Consider the following 19,506-nt stretch of genomic DNA (forward strand, 5'->3'; position numbering starts at 1 on the left):
TCAATCCATTGTTGTGAGCAGGGAGTATCCAGCTGTTCCAGTTGCAGTTGTCTTCTTCATCTTCCACAGCATTGATTTCATTAGTGGGGAAATGAGCCGGTGATCTTTCGGGATAAGTGATATACTCTGCTGGATACGAGAGCCCAGGCTGAGATATTTATGTTGGCTGAGCGAGATGCTCGATAAGGCCGTCCCATCCAGTCGGGATGATGTTTTGGATAAAGATTTGTGTATCCTGGTGAGGGGTGTATTCTGACAGAAAGTAACCCTTGTTATTTGGTGTTTCCCTGGCTTCTTCGAGAGTAAAATTGTCGTCGTAATGCTCATCCCATCCAGTTGGGACAATGTCTTCCATGGCGATTTGTGAGCTCGGAGGAGCGGAATATTTCACCATAAAGTCATATTTGCCACTTGGCTCTCCTAGCGTATCCCATACTTCTTTAGGTGGATTTTGATATTGCTGAGTGCTGGGACTTGTGAGACTTTTGTCATTCTCAAATTGATCATCCCATCCAGTTGGGGTAATATCTTCCATAGCAATAAAAGAACTCTGAGGTGCGGTATATTGATAATTATAACCGCCGCTTGGATCTCCCAAAGTATCCCACATTCCCATGGGAATGGGTGGAATTTCATTTGGATAGGGCTGAATGATATGGTTCAAGAACACTCCTTCGTCTTCAATAGCATTCACTCCTTGGCTGATGAAATGTGACATTAGTCCTCCAAAACAAGGACTTTGATCATTCTTTTGATTTCCACTATCATAGCCCAGGCCTAGCTTGTCGGACTTGTATGGTATATCGAGAAGCTGTCCCCATACTGTGCAATAACCTTTTTCGATCACAGCTTTGGCATCTTTGAGAGAAGCCATAGTTGTAGTTGGAGTAGCAGAAATATGCTTGGTGGTAGAGATCTCTGGAGAGACCACCTCAAAAGATTGGCAGGGAGTTTCGATGAATTCGTCATCCAACTCAACATATTTGGAATTGCTCAGGTGACTAACCATGTATTCCTCTTCGCCATAAACTGTGACATTCTTTCCTTTTACTGGATACTTCAATTTCTGATGCAGGGTAGAAGTTACACCGTTTGCCCCATGTATCCAAGGGCGTCCAAGTAAACAGGAATATGCTGGGAGAATTTCCATTACGTAAAAGATAGAATCAAAGATCTGAGAGCCTACTCTGATTGGGAGATTCACCTTTCCGTACACTGTTCTTGTTGACCCATCGAAGGCTCTTACCACAACATCGCTTGGTTGTAACATAATTCCTTTGAAGTCAAGCTTTTCTAGTACTGTTTTTGGTAACACGTTCAAAGAAGAACCATTATCTACCAGCACATGAGATAGAGTGGTGCCATTACATTCAATGGAGATATGTAGGGCTTTATTGTGATTCTTTCCAGCAGGGGTGAGATCAACATCAGAGAAACCGATGATGTTATTCACGGTTAGATTGGCAACACAATTCTCAAATTGATCGACTGAAATCTCTTGAGGCACATGTGCAGCTTTCAGGAACTTCATCAGAGCTTTGGCATGAGCTTCTGAATACTTTAGTAGAGACAGCATTGAGATTTTTGAAGCAGTGTGCCCCAGTTGCTCAACAATATTGTAATCACTCTTACAGATGATTTTCAATATTTCCTCCATTTCTTGCTTTGATGGATCCTCAGCAGTGACCTCCACCGGTATTTGAACTGGCTCAACTTGTGGCTCTTTGCCTCGAGCGTTGTCATCTTGATTAGGAACTGGGACCTGGACTGGACCAGCAGCAACATTTGGAGAAATTTCTGGTGAAAAGATCCTTCCACTTCTCGTAATCTTGCTGGTACCCACAATATTATCCACAGCTGGAGCAGTAACATGCGTGGCCTTTTCAGTCGAGGTATCCTGTTTAACTCCATGGACATAAACATTAGTGTCATAACCCCACGGGACAGCTTTGTTTGAGGAGTATGGAAATGGAGTTGGACTAGCAATGATTACTGATGCCATTTTGAGTGTAGCAGAAATTTTGAACGGAGCCTTGGCAGAGATTTTGAATGGTAAGCTGGAGATTACTGAGACATCATCTATTCTCATCCCGTTTGCAAAGACTTCGCATAACACGTCCATAAAAGGGAGCCTCTCAAACATAATGATACGACGATCCATCCACTTTTGAATTCCCATTCTCAGATTTTCACAACCATTTGATAAGTGCTTTATTCATGCTAAAATGACTTATTATAATATAGCACTTATCTTGCTTATTTGACATATTTCTCACATAAAACCCCCCAATTATTGAATAAACTATTATTGTGCAAGATTACTTGGCTTGGTTTGTTTTTGTGCAGGATTTGGCCTTAAGCAAAAAAACCAGAAAACAGAGCATTCGCTGCAGCGAACTTTCTTTCGCTGTAGCGAACTCCAGGCACTCAAAGGCAAAAATCCAGAAACAGTGCATTCGCTGCAGCGAAAGGTAGCGAATGGTAGCGAAGGCCCGATTCGCTGCAGCGAACCATATTTCGCTGTAGCGAATGAAGTCAGAATCAAACTTCCCAGTTTCGCTAGCAGCAAGCAGTAGCGAGGTACATTCGCTGCAGCGAACCATATTTCGCTGTAGCGAACTTTGGCGGTTTCTAGAAGATTTGAATTACTTAAAGCTGAAGAAAACATTCGCTGTAGCGAAATATCCTTCGCGTAGCGAACTCTGGCGGTCAGAACAAAGACTTAACAATGAAGCAAGGCGTTCGCTGTAGCGAACCTCCTTTCGCGTCGCGAACTCAGGCGGCCAGAACTGCTATAAAAGAGAGCAGAACTCATTTCAAAAATATATTCACTTTTATCTTGTAATACTCTTATAATAGAAGTAGGAATAGAGGTTTTTAGGAGAGAGAGGTGGATACACATCAAGAGTCGGGAAATCGTCGTTGATGTCATTCCAACTCGAATCTTCCATTGTTCATCAAGCTACCATGAGTAGCTAAATCCCTCTCTTGTTGGGATTGGTCGTAGTTCACCAAAAAAGTATGTATTTTCTTTGATCATGGCATTATATATAATTTATGTTTGAATCATTATCGTTGTTATCTTCGTTTTACCGTTTATTTCATGGATTGAATTGATATTGACAAATACAATTCTAATCTTGATCCAAGATAACATCTATTAAACTCTAAATGCTAGACATAGATTTAGGTTTAATATTCACTTTAAGTATTGAATCTTAATGCTACCGTATCGTTTAATAGGCTGAGAAATCGTCGATTAAACTATAAGGTAGAAATCTCAACAAACGTTTAGACATGAACTTTGTTGTGAGCAATACGTGATGATAATGAAACAAGCATATATTATGTATAATTGATCTAAGGTTTGCATATTGAATCGGTGGATGAAAACTAATTCCCAACAAGTCTATTCTTCTGAAACTTATCTTTCGTTATTTACGCACGTTTACTTTCCGTAACTTTAAACCAAACAAACTTGAAACCTTATGCTTAGAACTATAGAAGTTGTTGAACGGTTTTGATATCGCTCCAATCCCTGTGGATACGATAATACAAAATACTTACATTTGACTTGTACTTTCTACAACACCAAATTGGCGCCATTGCCGGGGATTGGCGTTTAAGATATTAAAACATCGCAATCGTTTCTATACTTTTAAGCCTTGTGCATTTGTTATATATTGTATATACTTTTCTGTTTTTCGCAACGTTTGCTCAAGTGTTTGGATAGGTGGAAAAATTTCTGTTTATGCTTCGAGGCAAAAGTTCAAAGGAGCAACTTCTTTTTGATCCCGAGATCGAAAGAACAATCCGAAAGAACAAAAGGCAAACGAAGAAACAAAAATCCAAACAGAAAAAGAAAGGAGCATCTACATCAACTTCCTCATCAAACTCATCAAAAGAAACAATGGCTGAAGTTGTTAATGGTCCTTGTGAAAGTAGCCCAAGGCGGTTCGCCCATCTCACCAACAATCCAGCCGCAAGACGAGCTGAGATGAAAACAGGACTGCTGCAAATTATTTATGCTAATCCTTTTGCAGGTTTGGATCATGAAGATCCATACACTCACCTCACCCGATTCTACGAAATAGCTGGTACATTAGGTGCACCAGAAGCTGAAGAGGAAGCCGTTTTCATGAGATTATTCCCACACTCTTTGATCGGCGAAGCAAAGGATTGGTACCTCGATCAATCAACGGAAACCATGACCAATTGGAATGTGTTAGAGAGAAACTTCCTTAGCAGATTCTTTTCTCACAACCGATTCATGGATGCAAAGACAGCTATTGCCACATTCACCCAATTTTCAAATGAAACTTTGTGTGAAGCCTGGGAACGCTATAAATCCATGCTACGAAAATGTCCAAACCACGGTTTCGATGACATGTCACAAATCCACATTTTCCGTAATGGATTATTACCTCAACCGAAGCTTTTACTTGACGCAACAGCTGGAGGTTCCTTGATAGCAAAAAGTGCAGCAGAAGCAATTTCAATCATTGATAGGATGGCTCTCACAGATCACCAAGTTCAACACAATCGAGGCACCGTACAAAAGAAGCCTGGAGTTTTGGAATTGGGTACAAATGATGCAATCCTAGCACAAAACAAACTGCTCACTCAAACCGTAGAGGAATTGACAAAACAGCTGTCCAAGCTTCCTCAACAACTCAAAGATGTGCACGGTTCGTCAAACACATCGCAACAAGTAGCCTTTTGTGAACTTTGTACAGGTGACCATCCAACCGGTTTCTGTCCCCCGATCAACGAAGAGGTAAAATATATGGGAAATCAACAACAAAGGCAAGTTTCGTACAATCAAGGTTATCCACACAACAACAACGCAAGCTATGGCCAAAACCGACCGAATCAGTACCAAAGTTACACGCAACCAGATAAGCTTTCGAAGATCGAGGATACCTTGAATCAATTCATGCAATTGTCCATGGCAAACCAGAAAAACACTGATGCATCGATTAGAAATCTTGAAACGCAAGTTGGGCAAATTGCGAAGCAACTAAGTGAGCAACAAAGAGGTACGTTTTCTGCCACTACTCAAGTTAATCCCAAGGAAACTTGTAATGCAATCATGACGAAAGGCGAGGACATTGTTCAAGACAAAGTTGGGGAGACTTCAAGAGGTATCGTGGTAGATAAAATCAAGAAAAAAGAAAACGTAGGGAGGAGGAAGAAAACAATGCGGATCCTGGACAAGTTACCTTACCAGTTACCATTGGAAATATCTATTTTGATAACGCTTTAGTTGATCTTGGATCAAGCGTCAATATTCTTCCACTATCCACCATGAGAAAGATTGAAAAACTTCATTTGAGCCCTACGACAATGACATTACAACTTGCTGACAAATCAACCACAAAACCAATTGGCGTGATGAAAGACGTAAAGATCAAATTGGAAGGTATTCAATGCTCAACTGACTTTGTGGTAATAAGCATGAACGGTAATGAAGACGGTCCTCCAATCTTAGGCCGTCCCTTCATAAAATTGGCAAGAATGATGATTGACGTGGATGAAAGGAAAATGAAGGTAAGGCACAAAGATGGAGAAATCAATTTCACATTGTTTCAACACAAGGAGGATGAATATTCCAAAGATAAAGCTCCTGATGAACCAGGCCTGGAAACATTCAAAGAAATGGACAAGAAAGAAAGGCCAAAAGATGGTGGCAAGAACATTTTGACAAATTCATACAAACCACCATAAAGCTTACTCGAAACAGGCGTTGAGCTAATGACGTTAAACAAGCACTTATTGGGAGGTAACCCAAATTTTCATTGCTTTCATTTCCTTTATGCATAATTAATAGATTAGTAGGAAGAAAATGGCATGACATAGCACAAAGAAAATTCTGCAGAAAACAGAATTATGCAGAGTTCGCTACGCGAAGCCCTGCTTCGCTGCAGCGAACGCAGCAAGTTCAGAAAAAAAAATTCTTTTCCAAATCATGCCATCTTCTTCATTTTGATTTCTATGTGTTTTCACTTTTGAGCTATAGATGACTCATGACCAATTCATAATGCTTGTTGTCCTCTAATAATAAATTGAAAAAAGAAGCATAGAGTGGAAGATCAACTTCACATAAACCAAAAGAACAAGGTTGAAGAACATGATTTGAAAAGATTGCACTATCCAAGGTATGTGTTTACTACTTTCTTAGAATTTAGCATATGCATGACATGAGTAGGCTGCATAAAACCAGTTCATTCAATCCTATGCCATGACATGTTCTCATATGAATCACTTAGTTCTAAAAACAAGAAAGTGAGGTAACCTTCCATTGTTCACTATATGCTACGGAAACTGACAAATTCTTGTTTTAACTCGTTTGATTCATGCTTAATCTTGCATTTATGTTGGTAATTGCAATGACAAAGAAGGGATCAAGGCAATTCTTTGAAATAGAGCATAACTACTAAACCAAATATAGCCACATTGTCCCTTGTGAGTGAGTGATCTTTTGCAACCCCTTTTGAGCCATATGACAATGAATCCTGATGATGAGCTTCCCAGCAAATGACTATAGAAAGGGCCAGTTAAAGTGCCCATGAACATGTCGACCAGCTCGCGATCAGATAAGGGTGGTTGAACCCTTCCAGCCATATCTCTCCACTTTTGTGCATATCCTTTGAAACTCTCTTTTGGTGCCATGGACATGCCCCTTAGTTGAGTACGGGTTGGTGCAAGATCAGCATTGTATTGGTACTGTTTGTAAAAAGCAGCAGCTAACTCTTCCCAAGTATGAACCTTTGTACTTTCCAGTTGGTAGTACCACTCGAGTTGTGTACCCGACAGACTTTCTTGGAAGAAGTGAATCCACAATTTGTTATCTGTGGTGTGAGGTATTATCTTCCTTACATAGGATCTTAGATGTAATTTTGGGCAAGAAACTCCATCATATTTTGCAAAGACAGGAACTTTGAATTTTGGAGGGATAACAATATCTGAGACGAGTCCCAGATCATTGAAATCTAAGCCAGGTATTTTTTGTATCTCCATATACGTTCTTCCAACTGTTGGTACTTTTCATCATCCGGTTCATCTCCGGAATGATCATCTTCTTCATTAGAAGAGAGAGAGAGGGTTTAGCAGAACCCTGGTTGCTATGATTGTCTCCTTGTTCACCATCACCGACTATTTCAGGGATCGGTGGCTTTTTGAACTTTTTGGCTGGGATTATGATCTTTCTTTTCAGTTGGCTCAAGCCTACAGATCCTTTGGGCTTCTTTTTCTTTTTGATCATCAGGGCTTTCAGTTCTTGTTGCCCCTTTTCCAGCTCCAGAATTGCCACTTGAGCTTGGGCGTTCTGTGCTTCGAGATTCTTGATGATGTTTCAGATTCCATCTCTTCTGACTGAAATAAACAGCGAGGAAATGAGAAATCCGTCATGTGAACCTGTTATGCAATTTGTATGAATGAATGAAATGCATATGTATGAATGAATGAAATGTATATGCAATGTTTCAAGGATCTTAGAGTTTAGACTTGTTAAAACAAAGGAGAAACAAACGTTAGTTAAACAATTTATTTCTTTCTTTTTTTTTTCTTCTTTTGCCTCATTCGGGCTTACAAAACAGAAAGAAAGAAAGAAAATGAATGATCCCTCAGGTCTCCCATGGACGCTTTCTCTTTGCACCCAGGAATGCGTTGATCTGCTGCTCTTCTTGGAGTTGTCCGGTGAGCTCCAATAATCTTCTCTCATAGTCTTGACAGTGTGCTTTGAAGGTGTCTCTTTCCTCTTTTAATTGAACCCAAGATTTTTGCAACTCTTCCAAGTCAGTTGGCATATCTGGATGTAGGATAACTTGAGGTTCGTCTCCTTCGATTTCTGGTTCAATAGTCACAGGTAGAATACCGGGATATGGCATGATGAGTTTCTGAGCATGAGCCCGTACCCATCTGAGGTAAGGTTCCATAGGAATAGAATTCCATTGCCCCAAAGTTTTGCTTTCTATTCTATAGACACTGCCCCATGCATGTATGAACCTTCGTCGGTGTCTATGGGAATCATCCTCGTAATCAAACACAATGCCCCGGATAATCATGTCATAAGGACCGTTTCTCCGTGCATATCTGAATTGGCGTAAAGCTAAAGAGGGATTGTAAGTGATTCCCCCTTTGATGCCAAGTAGTGGCACATTAGGGTACTCTACACAATGATCAATGATAGTAATGTCTCTTTGAAAGAAGTTGTTCCACCGGATATCTGAATGAGACAAAGACATAATCCTGCGAGAACATTGCATTCTTTGTTCATTTCTCAACACTGATCGGGGAAGATGAAATGTAAACCACCAAGCCAGTAGTGGTATACAGCACATAAGAGTTCCTCGTTTCTTCATGGTACGAGTGTGTAGAGAATGTAGAATGTCTCCTAGCAATGTTGGTACCGGGTTACGGGTTAGGAAAAGGTTAATGATGTGTACACTTATGAACTGGTCGGGATTAGGGAATAAAACCAAACCATAGATCAAAAGAGCCACAACCTCCTCAAAAGCTGGATAACTTTTGTTTTCTAGTAGTAATCAATCCTTTTCCATTAAGAACTTAGCAAGCAAACCCTTAACTCCACTCTTTGTTTCCCAATTGGACTCGATTTCTGACTTTCACAAATGTAAAGCAGCAGCAATGATTTCAGGTTTTGGAATTCATTCAAACCAGTGAAAGGTAGTTGATCTCGAACAGGTAATCCAATTAGTTCAGAAAACTCTTCCAAGGTGGGAACTAACTGGTAATCAGGAAATGTAAAGCAATGATGTTCGGGATCAAAGAACTGGAACAAAACCCGTATCATGTCTTCTTCAAACTTTGAGGTAACCAAATGGAGTAGGTGACCGTGCTTTTTGGTGAATTGAGCATTCCTGGGAAATTCCAATATTAAGTCCTTAAGTTCTGATGGCACCGTTAAGATGTTGATTCAGATGTAATCTCTGGTGGCGGGAGCCATTACCTGCAATAACCAAACAAAGGTAAACTCTTTGATCCTTGAAATGATTAGTGAGAAAATGATATGCTTATGATGCTTATGATGTTATGATGTCAAACATGTGGCAAACACAAACAAATCAAACAATAGTCTTAGGTTTAAAGGCTTACATGAAGCTGATAGGTGATACCCTCCCTACTGAAGTTGAGTTGGTTAAAACCTGTCCTAGAATAGTATTCGGGTTCTATGATCCTTGGAGACAACATCTCAATACGGTGCTCGGATGGCCGATCAAAATATTCCTCGAGGATAACTAACTTCGATCAATTTCAAAGCTAGCCACTTAATAGGCCACAAGTCAAGTTCAACTAAAAGGTTCTAAGACAAATTAGTGTTTAATGACATTTCGGAAGCCTAATATACTCCTTGATCGTTTTCAAGGGACATCAGTATAAACCAAAGTATCGCACTAACGGTGACTACCAGATCAACCGTATCGGTACATGCCGTATAGTTTCCTTGGTCTATTGTCACATACTTAAGGTATCTCGAGATTCGGGTTAGAATCTTTCACACAAGCAAAATACCCAAACAAACCTTTGAAAAATAGAGCAATCAAGTCAAACAATTGAAAACATCGAAGTGATCTATTCTCTAAAGGTAACCCCTTTTGAAAACAATTTGTTTTTTGAAAGTTTCTCCCCAGCAGAGTCGCCAATTCTGTCGCCCTCGGTTTTTGCCATACCTCTCATGGAGAGATACGCGAACTGACTCTTTTTTTTTGTTTTTGCTTTTGTACTTGAAAATCAGAGAGTCGTCACCGACCTTTTATTTTATCCAATTAAGGAAAGGTTTATAAAAGAAACAGGAAAAAGACATTTAAGAAATTCAAGGTAAGGGGGTAGGTTATACAAAGGGAAGGTGTTAGCACCCTTTGTATCCATGGTTATCCATGGGCTCTTTAATTTGCTTAGCTCACTTGTTTTCAATCACTTTTCAATTGCTTTAAAATGCTTGTATGTGGTTTGAAATACCCTTGTAAATTGACTTTGTAATGATCCTTGTGCGGATGTATACAAAGTGTTTTTATCTTTCAAAAGATGTTTTTTTGAAAAAAGAACGTTAACTTCGTAATGATCCTTGTTTGGATATATACAAAGTATTGTCTTTTTGAAAGTTTTATTTTGAAAAATAACGGTATATGAGATATTTGTTTTGATTTGAGCAAGCAAATTAGGAGGTCTACCCTGAGTTATAAGGTCTTTATCCTATTTCCTTTAAAAATCTATCCTTTCACCGGATATAAACAAAGGTTCGATTCGAAACAGTAGAATTTGATTTTTCTTGATTTTTTTGAAAAGAATGAGAAGGGATTACCTTAAGAGGTGCAAGTGTGATTGTGTTTAGATTCAGATATTTTATCTTTGAAGTTAGTGATCTAACGGTTCAATTTTATCTTTGGCATACACGCAGTTTATATGTGCTGGAATTTAAAATGCGGAAATGTAAAATGCGGAAAGTAAATCTACGCTATTACATCGATTGTGCAGGAAATGTAAACTACGCTATTTACATGAATTTGACAACCTATACATTTATCTAGGAATTTAAATTGCAAGAAAATAAAAGAAATGTTTTTTGGATTTTTTATGATTTATTTTAATTATAATTAATGCATGATTAATTAAATTAGAATGAGGAAAAAAAGAAATGAAAATAAATTTAAACCTAAAAATTAAGTTCAAAATATGTTCAAAATGTTTGTCAATTAATTTTAAAACAAAACTAATTTTTTTGGGATTTTTGAAATTGATTTGAAATTGATTAAGTTAATTAATACATAATTATACAAATAATTACACAAATAATTAAAACTTAAAGATAAAATTATTCTAAATATGTACAAAATTAGTTTATGATATATAAACAATATTTAATATAAAGAACAATTTTTTTTTATGATTTTTGATTGGTTGAAAATAATTAAAAGATAAATGTATGCATATTATCTAATTAATTATACAAAATATTTAAATTATGAAGAAAAATAAAATATTTTTATATCAGAAAATAAAATATTATTTTAGAAACTTAAAAATATTTTTTGTGTATTTTTTGGATATTTAAAACTATTTTTAATTAATTTTATAAAGAAATTAAAATAAAAATAGAAAATAAACTAAGGCATAATCATGTGTGGTATTTAAATGAGGTTCATGACATGAGGCTCATTCTGATGCGTTGGATTCATTTTTAGTGGAGATCTATGGCCCAAATGCGTGGATACACGGTACACGTGGTTAGAGGTGCAACATGTGATCATGCTGAAACTTAAGAGTCCAACATGGGGCCCACTAAAGCTGACTGGCGAATAGAAAGAGGAGAATATGCCACGCGTGCGGTCAAAAATTCAACCTCACTATTCATCATCTTCTTCCTTTTACTTGCGGAATTTCTTGCAGACTTACCTGCGGATTTTCCTGCGGATTTTGCTTTCAATTTTTTAACCTTTTGAATGACCTACAAAATGAAAATGGAAAAGAACAAAGGCCACCCAGGTCACCTAAATGGACCCTTCTGAGCATGATAGCGTTGTTAGTTTTTTCATTTGGAGCCTCTATCATGGAGAACGAAAGCTTCACGTGTTTGAAGCTCAAAAATGGTGGAGCTTCAAAACCACGTTAAGGCTTGCATGTGATCACTCAAACCTACTCTATATCATGCCATGAGTCCATGCAAATGGTTAAATTTCATTTTAGTTAAGCATGCATACGAAAACGAAAGCTTATGTGTGTATGTTCATGTAAACATCATGCGCATATTATGACACTCATGGGACCAAACAAAAAACTTATTCTTACTTTATGTTACTTTAGGAGATGATTGGAAGTGTTTATTTGTATTGATAATGATTGGAATATGGAAAACGAAAATTTACAAAGTTATGGAATTTTTGAGAATTTTGTGAAGTTTCTTTGCTCCCTCCTTTGCTATTTTCGTGTGTGTCTTGTTGTTGAAGTATGCAGCTTAATTTATAAGCCAAGAAGTGCTTAGAAACTAAGCCAAGAAGCATTCATTGCTTGGTTGAAACTTTGATTTTTAAATATTAAAAATCTTTGAATATTTGACCAAGTCTTGCTCTTCTTCACTTCTCTTGCCCTGTACTTCAATTTTCTGCAGAAAATTAAAGATTCTTTGGTGAGTCATGCTTAAGATTTAAGCCATCCATTATCCTTCCATTTTCCATTTTCAATTTAATCTTAAAATAGGATAAAATTAAACCAAAAATGAATAAAAATGGTATGGGATATGTCTTGGTCGTGGGAGGCCCATTATATCATGGTAAACATGTTTGAACTATGAGAAATTGGCCCCATTTGGAAAAAATACATTTTTGAGCAATGTTGGTTTTATGCATTTTCCCAAAATTTAGCCACCTTCAACAAGGTGTAAATCCCTCAATTTTTGTCATATGAAGGAGATCTTGCACTTTTTGAAAACCTCAAGGAGTCCTCTAACCAATGTCTTTGGTCTCATGTCAAAATGATTTTTGATTCTCCTTGTGTGTCCTTTTGAAAAAAGTGTCTTTTTGTTGACTTTGAAAATGACCTGTAATGTCTTTGTCCATATTTTTCAAATGGTGAATCTAATGACCATGGGACAAATTTCATTTGAAAGATAATTGAATTTCCTTCAAAATGAGCTTTGGTTTGAATTTTTTGGATGAAGAATGAGAGAGTTATGACCAGTCAAAGTTCAGTTGACTTTTCAGGTGAAAACCCTAATTTTGAATCTTAGGGTTTTGTTGATTTTTGATCTTTCCTTGATGAATTATGATCATCCAATGATCAAATAATGAATCCTTTGACAAAATATGGATGTTGACAAAAAATTTCATTTTTGACTGTCTGTTGACTTTTTTTGGTCAAACGGGTCGTCTGTTGACTGTTTGAGCTGCTGACGGTGCGTCTGAGTGAATTGAAGTTTGAAAATTTGTCTGATGGTACTTTGAGATATATGGAGGTCCATGAAATCCATTTGAGGTCTCAAAAACTTGTTTCTCCTGAAAAAACAAGAAACCCTAATTAGGGACTGTTTGTGTAGAAGACAGTTAAGCGTACCTGATTTTTGTGCAGTGCTGAGTCTCTGCTAATCATGTGATATTCAGAAGACTTCTAGGACAAAAATCTTGGAATTTTGAATTGCAAAAGATTGATTTGATTGATGGTACAAAACACTGAGAATTATACTGTCAGCAATTTGACTGTCAACTGACTGTTCAGGTATTAATGTAGCAGTTAGAGTGAAAAATCAACAGTCAAAGTTAATTTTCTTTTTGTTGTTTTTGTTTTATGTGAAAGATGAAATTTTATTTACATGACTTGTTAAAAAACACAGACATAATAAATAACTAATATTTACTGTACGCGAGCAAAATTACCGATAATAACCCTGAAAATCATTTAATGCACAGAAAAATAAATATTTGACTGGCAGAAAACACACAAAATATTATCTGAATAATTAAGCAGCAGTATGACAAATAGTACAACATTTAATATTGACAGTACAAATATTACATACTATAATGAACAGTACGACGAGTAAACGGTACATTTAAGAAATATGAGATACGACACACTTTAAGAATGACGATTGATAACCCATGCTACGAATAATAACATGTAGATGATTGGGAATGCAAGCATCCCAGATCCACAGTTTTCAGGGCTATGTAGACAGAAGAAAGACATGATTACCACCACAACGGTGATGACCATAAGAAAACACGTTTCCATCCGCTTCGCCATTTTGTCGGGGAAGAAGAAAGAATGAATATGAAGTAGAAATTTTGAGAGATGAGTTAGAATTTGATGTGAGATTTTATGGAAAAAATGAGAGGTATTTATAGAATGAAAAGAAGGATAGAGACATTGGGGAATGAAGTGATTCCGTACAAAAGGAAAATTTGAGTGGAAGTAAGATTTGAAAGAAAGTGTATGATAGTGTTGGGAAAAAGAGAGATGTATAGAATAAAGTTAGGATTTGATTTTTGAAAAAAAAGATTTGAAGAGATTTTGAAAATAATGGAATATAGTACAAAAGTTAGTGGGAAACAAAAATTAGTAATAATTTACTTGTTTACCAGTACAGTTTGAATCCTCGACTCTGCGCCTGCAAAAGATTTAGTTCTGTACCAATTGCGTCAGTACTATTTATCTGTAAATAAATATCAAATAAATAGCGTGTGTGAAGTAATAAACAGTAACTGGCGTTTGCGTAAGAATAAATTCAACAGCGAGCCAAAATACTGTATAAGAAAAATTCTAAAAACTAAGTATTTCATATGTCAGGATATTTATGAAATAAAAATCCATGATTATATGAAACTCCAAATTTTTAGATTGGAGTTTTCTTGAAAAAAGATGCGGGCAAATTTTGGGGTATAACAAAGATGTGGCACGGTTTGTATATGCTTGTTTAACTTGTCAGAAATCGAAGATTGAACACCAGAAGCCTGCAGGGTTGATGCAACCGTTAGAAATTTTAGAATGGAAGTGGGATAGCATTTCGATGGATTTCGTAACGGGGTTGCCTAATACTGTGAGTGGACACGATTCAATATGGGTGATTGTTGATAGGCTTACAAAATCAGCCCATTTCATACCTATTAACATCACGTATCCGGTGGCGAAGTTAGCCGAGATCTACGTCCGAGTGATTGTGAAGTTGCATGGTATTCCCTTGTGCATTGTGTCGGATAGAGATCCAAGATTCACTTCTGATTTTTGGAAGAGCTTGCAAGAAAGTTTGGGTTCTAAGTTGAGGTTGAGTTCGGCGTATCATCCTCAGACGGATGGTCAAACTGAAAGAACTATTCAATCTCTAGAGGATTTGTTGAGAGCATGTTTTCTCGAGCAGGGAGGCTCGTGGAGCGCTCATCTTCCATTGATCGAGTTTACTTATAATAATAGTCATCATTCTAGTATCGAGATGGCACCTTTTGAAGCGTTGTATGGTCGGAGGTGTAGAACTCCGCTATGTAGACACGAATCCGACGAAGGTGTAATACTTGGACAGGAAATTGTACGAGAAACCACAGAGAAGGTAAAGATGATCCGGGAAAAGATGAAGGCTTCACACAGTAGACAGAAGAGCTATCATGATAAGCGAAGGAAGGAGCTAGAATTTGAATCAGGTGACCATGTGTTTCTAAGAGTCACGCCTGTGACTAGTGTTGGTCGTGCCCTGAAGTCTAAAAAGTTGACTCCGCGATTTATTCGTCCTTACAGATTTCAGAGAGAGTTGGTATTGTCGCTTATAGGGTGGCGTTGCTGCCTAACCTTTCGAAAATGCACGATGTGTTTCATGTGTCGCAACTTCGGAAGTATGTCCCAGACCCATCTCACGTGATTCATATGGATGATGTGCAAGTGAGGGAGAATCTTACAGTAGAGACGATGCCGATTCGGATCACGGATCGTGAGATAAAGTCCCTTAGAGGTAAAGATATTCCGTTGGTGAAAGTAGTCTGGACGGGGACTACCGGAGAAATCATGACGTGGGAAATGGAGAGCAAGATGCGGGACTCCTATCCCGAGTTGTTTGAACGAGGTAAGATTTTTGAGGACGAAAATATCGTAAGTGGGGGAGAGTTGTAACACCCTGATTTTTTATATTTATTTTATTACGTAGTTATTTGGTGTATTTGGTGCTTAAACTGATATTTTAATTATTACTGTATTAGTTTAATAATTAATTATAAGTAGTAAAAATGATTAATTAGTTATTTGGGCCAAGTAGTGATTAGTAATTGGGAGGGTGTGTAGAAAGCCCATTAGCAAATTAAGGATTAGTAAGAGATTAATAAAAATAAGGAAAATTAGAAGGAATAGTTTCTTTTGGCAAAATTGTGAAGAACGTAGAAACAGAGAAAGAGGCTAGGGCAAGAGAGAAAGGAGATTTCCACCATTGTTGAAGGATCAAAGCTCAATCCTAAGGTAAGAGGGAGAATGGGTTCTTTAAATGGTGATTACAACATGAGAGGGTAGTGAGGGTTCCTTTCCCTCTTAGGTTTCATAACTGATATGTTTGATCCCTTCTTTGATGTGTGAATTGATTTGACTTGTATGTTGTTCTTCATGACTAATGAGTATTGTATGATTGTGGACGAAATTCTGTTTTGGATTGATGAATTATGGTGTGGTTTTGAATGTTGGTTGAGTTGTTGTTGTGTTAATCAGAGGAACTGAATCTGAATGTAAAACTGTCCAATTTGATGAGTAGGAATTGAGTTGTTATCATGTTAAAATTGATGTAGCATAACAGGTTAATGAATCTAGATGAAAGGTGTGAGTTAATAGGTGAAAATATGATGTTTTGGACCTGAAATCGCAGACTGGAAGTGATGAAAACGAGTGAGAACGAACTGGTGCGAGTGCAGACTTGGAAAGACAGTTTTCCTGTCAGTTTGCGTATGGTACGCGTATGGGTTGGGGCCATACGCGTACGAGGGACACACCTGGAGGGCTATACGCGTATGATACGCAGCCCTGTCCCAATATAGTACAACCTCCTGGTGGAATGCGTATGGTACGCGTATGGAAGAGAGGTCATACGTGTATGATAAGGTGATACGCGTATGGAGGAGTTTTTAGTGCAAATCTGATTCTGGTGATACGCGTATGATACGCGTATGGGCAAGGGGGTATACACGTATGGCTTAACTATACGCGTATGGTTACGCTAGTGTGCAGAATCTTCCATTTTTGTGATTTTCTTCTGATTCTTGAGTAAGACGAATACCTTTCTGAGTTCCTTAAATTGTAGGACTTAGGTAAACATAGAGAGATTGTAAAAGTTATACTTTGGACATAAAATATTGTGATAAGTTTATGTTGATTGCTGTGAATGTAATTACAAGATAATGAAATTATAGTTGCATGTTGTTGAGTTGGTGATAGCCTAAATGGAAATGAGTTGAAGGCTGAGGCTTGTATTGTTGAATTGTGTTGATTGGATGTCCATATTGCATACATATGTTGTTGAGGGCTTATGCTCTGTTGTTGGCTTGTATTAGCAATTGTTGAAGGCTTATGCCTTGTTATTGCCTCCAAGATAATGGAAACTGTTGAGGGCTTATGCTCTGTTGGTACCACATGCATGTAGAGTGGATAGTTGCATTTTCATTCATCTGACTGATTGTAAATGTCATGTATTAATATTGTTGTGTGAATGATGGTGTGAGAATCGGTTTATGTTTGTGTTTATGCATGGTGTAGATACTACTCCTTAACCATGTGATATTTCACCGTATATTTATTGAATGTAATTCTCACCCTTTTTCTGTTGTTGTGTCTGTGCTTCTTCGGGAGTACAGATAACCAGGTACCAGAGTAGTGCTTGGATTTTCGAGTGTTCCTGATCGAGTCTCAGGAGTCGCTCTGATACGTAACATAGGGATGTTGGGATACGCCATATTTTGTTCTGTTTTCAGTAAAATGTTAAATTGTTACGTATCTTGATTTTGACATCATTGTTGGACCACCTGTTTAGTGGATATAATTTATTGTTGGGGTCGTGGTGCCAAAAGAACTAATAAGTTGTTTGAATTTCGCTGCAGTATTAGAAATTCTTTTTTTTTAATGAAAAACTATTAAATGCGGTGATGTTTTGTGAATTGTTTGAAGATGTGACATCCTACTTGCAATACTCTGATTATTTATGTATTTGTAATTCGTTTATTTTCGATATGGGAAAGTGGGGTGTTACACTAATGATGATTATTAAAACAGATAATGTCTATCATAAGTTGAATGTTCAGACAAACAGGAAAGAAATTGCAAATGAAAGTAAATCTAATGATCTAAAAAGTTCATCCTTCTGGACATTAATCAATCTTGTCGTTATTAGGCCTGGGAGTAGTGATCACTACAGGAATCTTGGGATGGTTGAATTCAATTTCACCAGCATCGATCATGTCTTGAATCTTGTTCCTCAGTGTCCAGCAACTATTTGTATCGTGACCAGGGCTACCGGAGTGGTATGCACATCTCGTATTGGTACTATAGCCACGAGCAAAAGTACTAGGATTCTTAGGGGGATCCTTTAAAGTAATCAACTCTGATTTCAACAAGTATTGTAATGCCAGAGCCAGTGACATATTAATCTGGGTGAATTGACGCTTATGCGTGTGTGGCTTGCGTCGTTGTTATGGAACTGGTGTAGAGATTCAGAGTATCTGGGGTTCGAGCTTCCGAAATGTGTATCTGATAAGGATGTTTCAGAATGTCCGGGGTTCGAGCTTCCGGAATGTATATCTGATTAGAATGTTTCAGAAGTCTGGGGGTTAAGCTTCCAAAATGTTCATCTGATTGGAACTTTCAGAATGTCCGGGGTTCGAGCTTCCGGAATGTATATCTGATTGGAATGTTTCAGAAGTCTGGGGGTCAAGCTTCCAGAATGTTTATCTGATTGGAACTTTCAGAATGTCCGGGGTTCGAGCTTCCGGAATGCATATCTGATTGGAATGTTTCAGAAGTCTGGGGGTCAAGCTTCCAGAATGTTCATCTGATTGGAACTTTTAGAATGTCTGGGTTCGAGCTTCCAGAATGTCTATCTGATTGGAATGTTTCAGAGGTCTAGGGGTCAAGCTTCCAGAATGTTCATATGATTGGGATTGATTTGTTGATGGTATTTGTCTGACCAGTTGGTCGACCTAAAAGGAAAAGTTAGTTTTACGTGATGTTATGAATGCAAATGCAATCTTTTCTAGGATCTTTAGGAATTTAGTTAGGACATTAGAAAATGATTTGGTCGCGTCTTTGTCTGAAGAATTCTGACTTTTGTCTTTGAATGTCTTTCTTTGAGAATCAAGCTCACCATATCCAGTGGGTCATAGCCTCTGATTCGGGATACTTTTGAATTTTGAAAGTACATGGCTAGAGGAAAATAAATCCTCTTGCCCCTTGATAGGTACAATGTCTCTGAACTGGAAGGCATACGTCCAGAGGAAAATAAATACTCTTGCCCCTTGATAGGTACTGTGCCTTTGAATTGGAAGATATATGGCTAGAGGAAAATAAATCCTCTTGCCCCTTGATTTAGGAATTCAATCCTTGATAAGAGTACCTGAAATTGTGCGCCATAAATTCCTAAGATCCTTGAAAGGGTTAGTTAACATGATATGTTATGATGTCATGATGTCATGATGTCATGCACATGTAATGCAATAAGTAAAGCATGAGGTAATAAGGATGAAATGTCCTACAAGCAAATCCTGCAAGGAAATAGTAGGGTTAGTAGCACACACAAGCAAGTCACACAAATGTCCATAGGTTCAAAGGCTTGCATGGAGTTTGATTAGATAACAACACTTCCCCAAAGGTATTTCTAAGGATAAGGATGATATCAGCAACGGGTTCTACCGAGTTATTCAGAATTGTCAGCCCTTCTAAAGCACCCTCGGACACGATACATTCGCATCATGCAATGATACTTTGAGAAAGAACCTATCTGAATTGTAGTATCGGGTAGCGACTAGATTCTCAACATTTGTC

General features: G+C 37.7%; 2 protein-coding genes across 2 annotated transcripts; both read left to right on the top strand.

Moving 5' to 3' along the window:
* The first annotated feature begins 3,910 nt into the window (after positions 1-3,910).
* On the top strand, positions 3,911-5,266 carry LOC131604889 (uncharacterized). The gene has a single exon (XM_058877304.1). It carries the CDS (start codon positions 3,911-3,913, stop codon positions 5,264-5,266), a length of 1,356 nt encoding a protein of 451 aa, XP_058733287.1.
* Positions 5,267-14,941: 9,675 nt separating this feature from the next.
* LOC131604890 (uncharacterized) lies at positions 14,942-15,667 on the top strand. Its single transcript, XM_058877305.1, has 3 exons — positions 14,942-15,184; positions 15,241-15,588; positions 15,644-15,667. Exons 1-3 carry the CDS (start codon positions 14,942-14,944, stop codon positions 15,665-15,667), a joined length of 615 nt encoding a protein of 204 aa, XP_058733288.1.
* The last annotated feature ends 3,839 nt before the right edge of the window (positions 15,668-19,506 follow it).

This window comes from Vicia villosa, linkage group LG5 (assembly GCF_029867415.1).
Source record: "Vicia villosa cultivar HV-30 ecotype Madison, WI linkage group LG5, Vvil1.0, whole genome shotgun sequence".
NCBI classification, from domain to species: domain Eukaryota; kingdom Viridiplantae; phylum Streptophyta; class Magnoliopsida; order Fabales; family Fabaceae; genus Vicia; species Vicia villosa.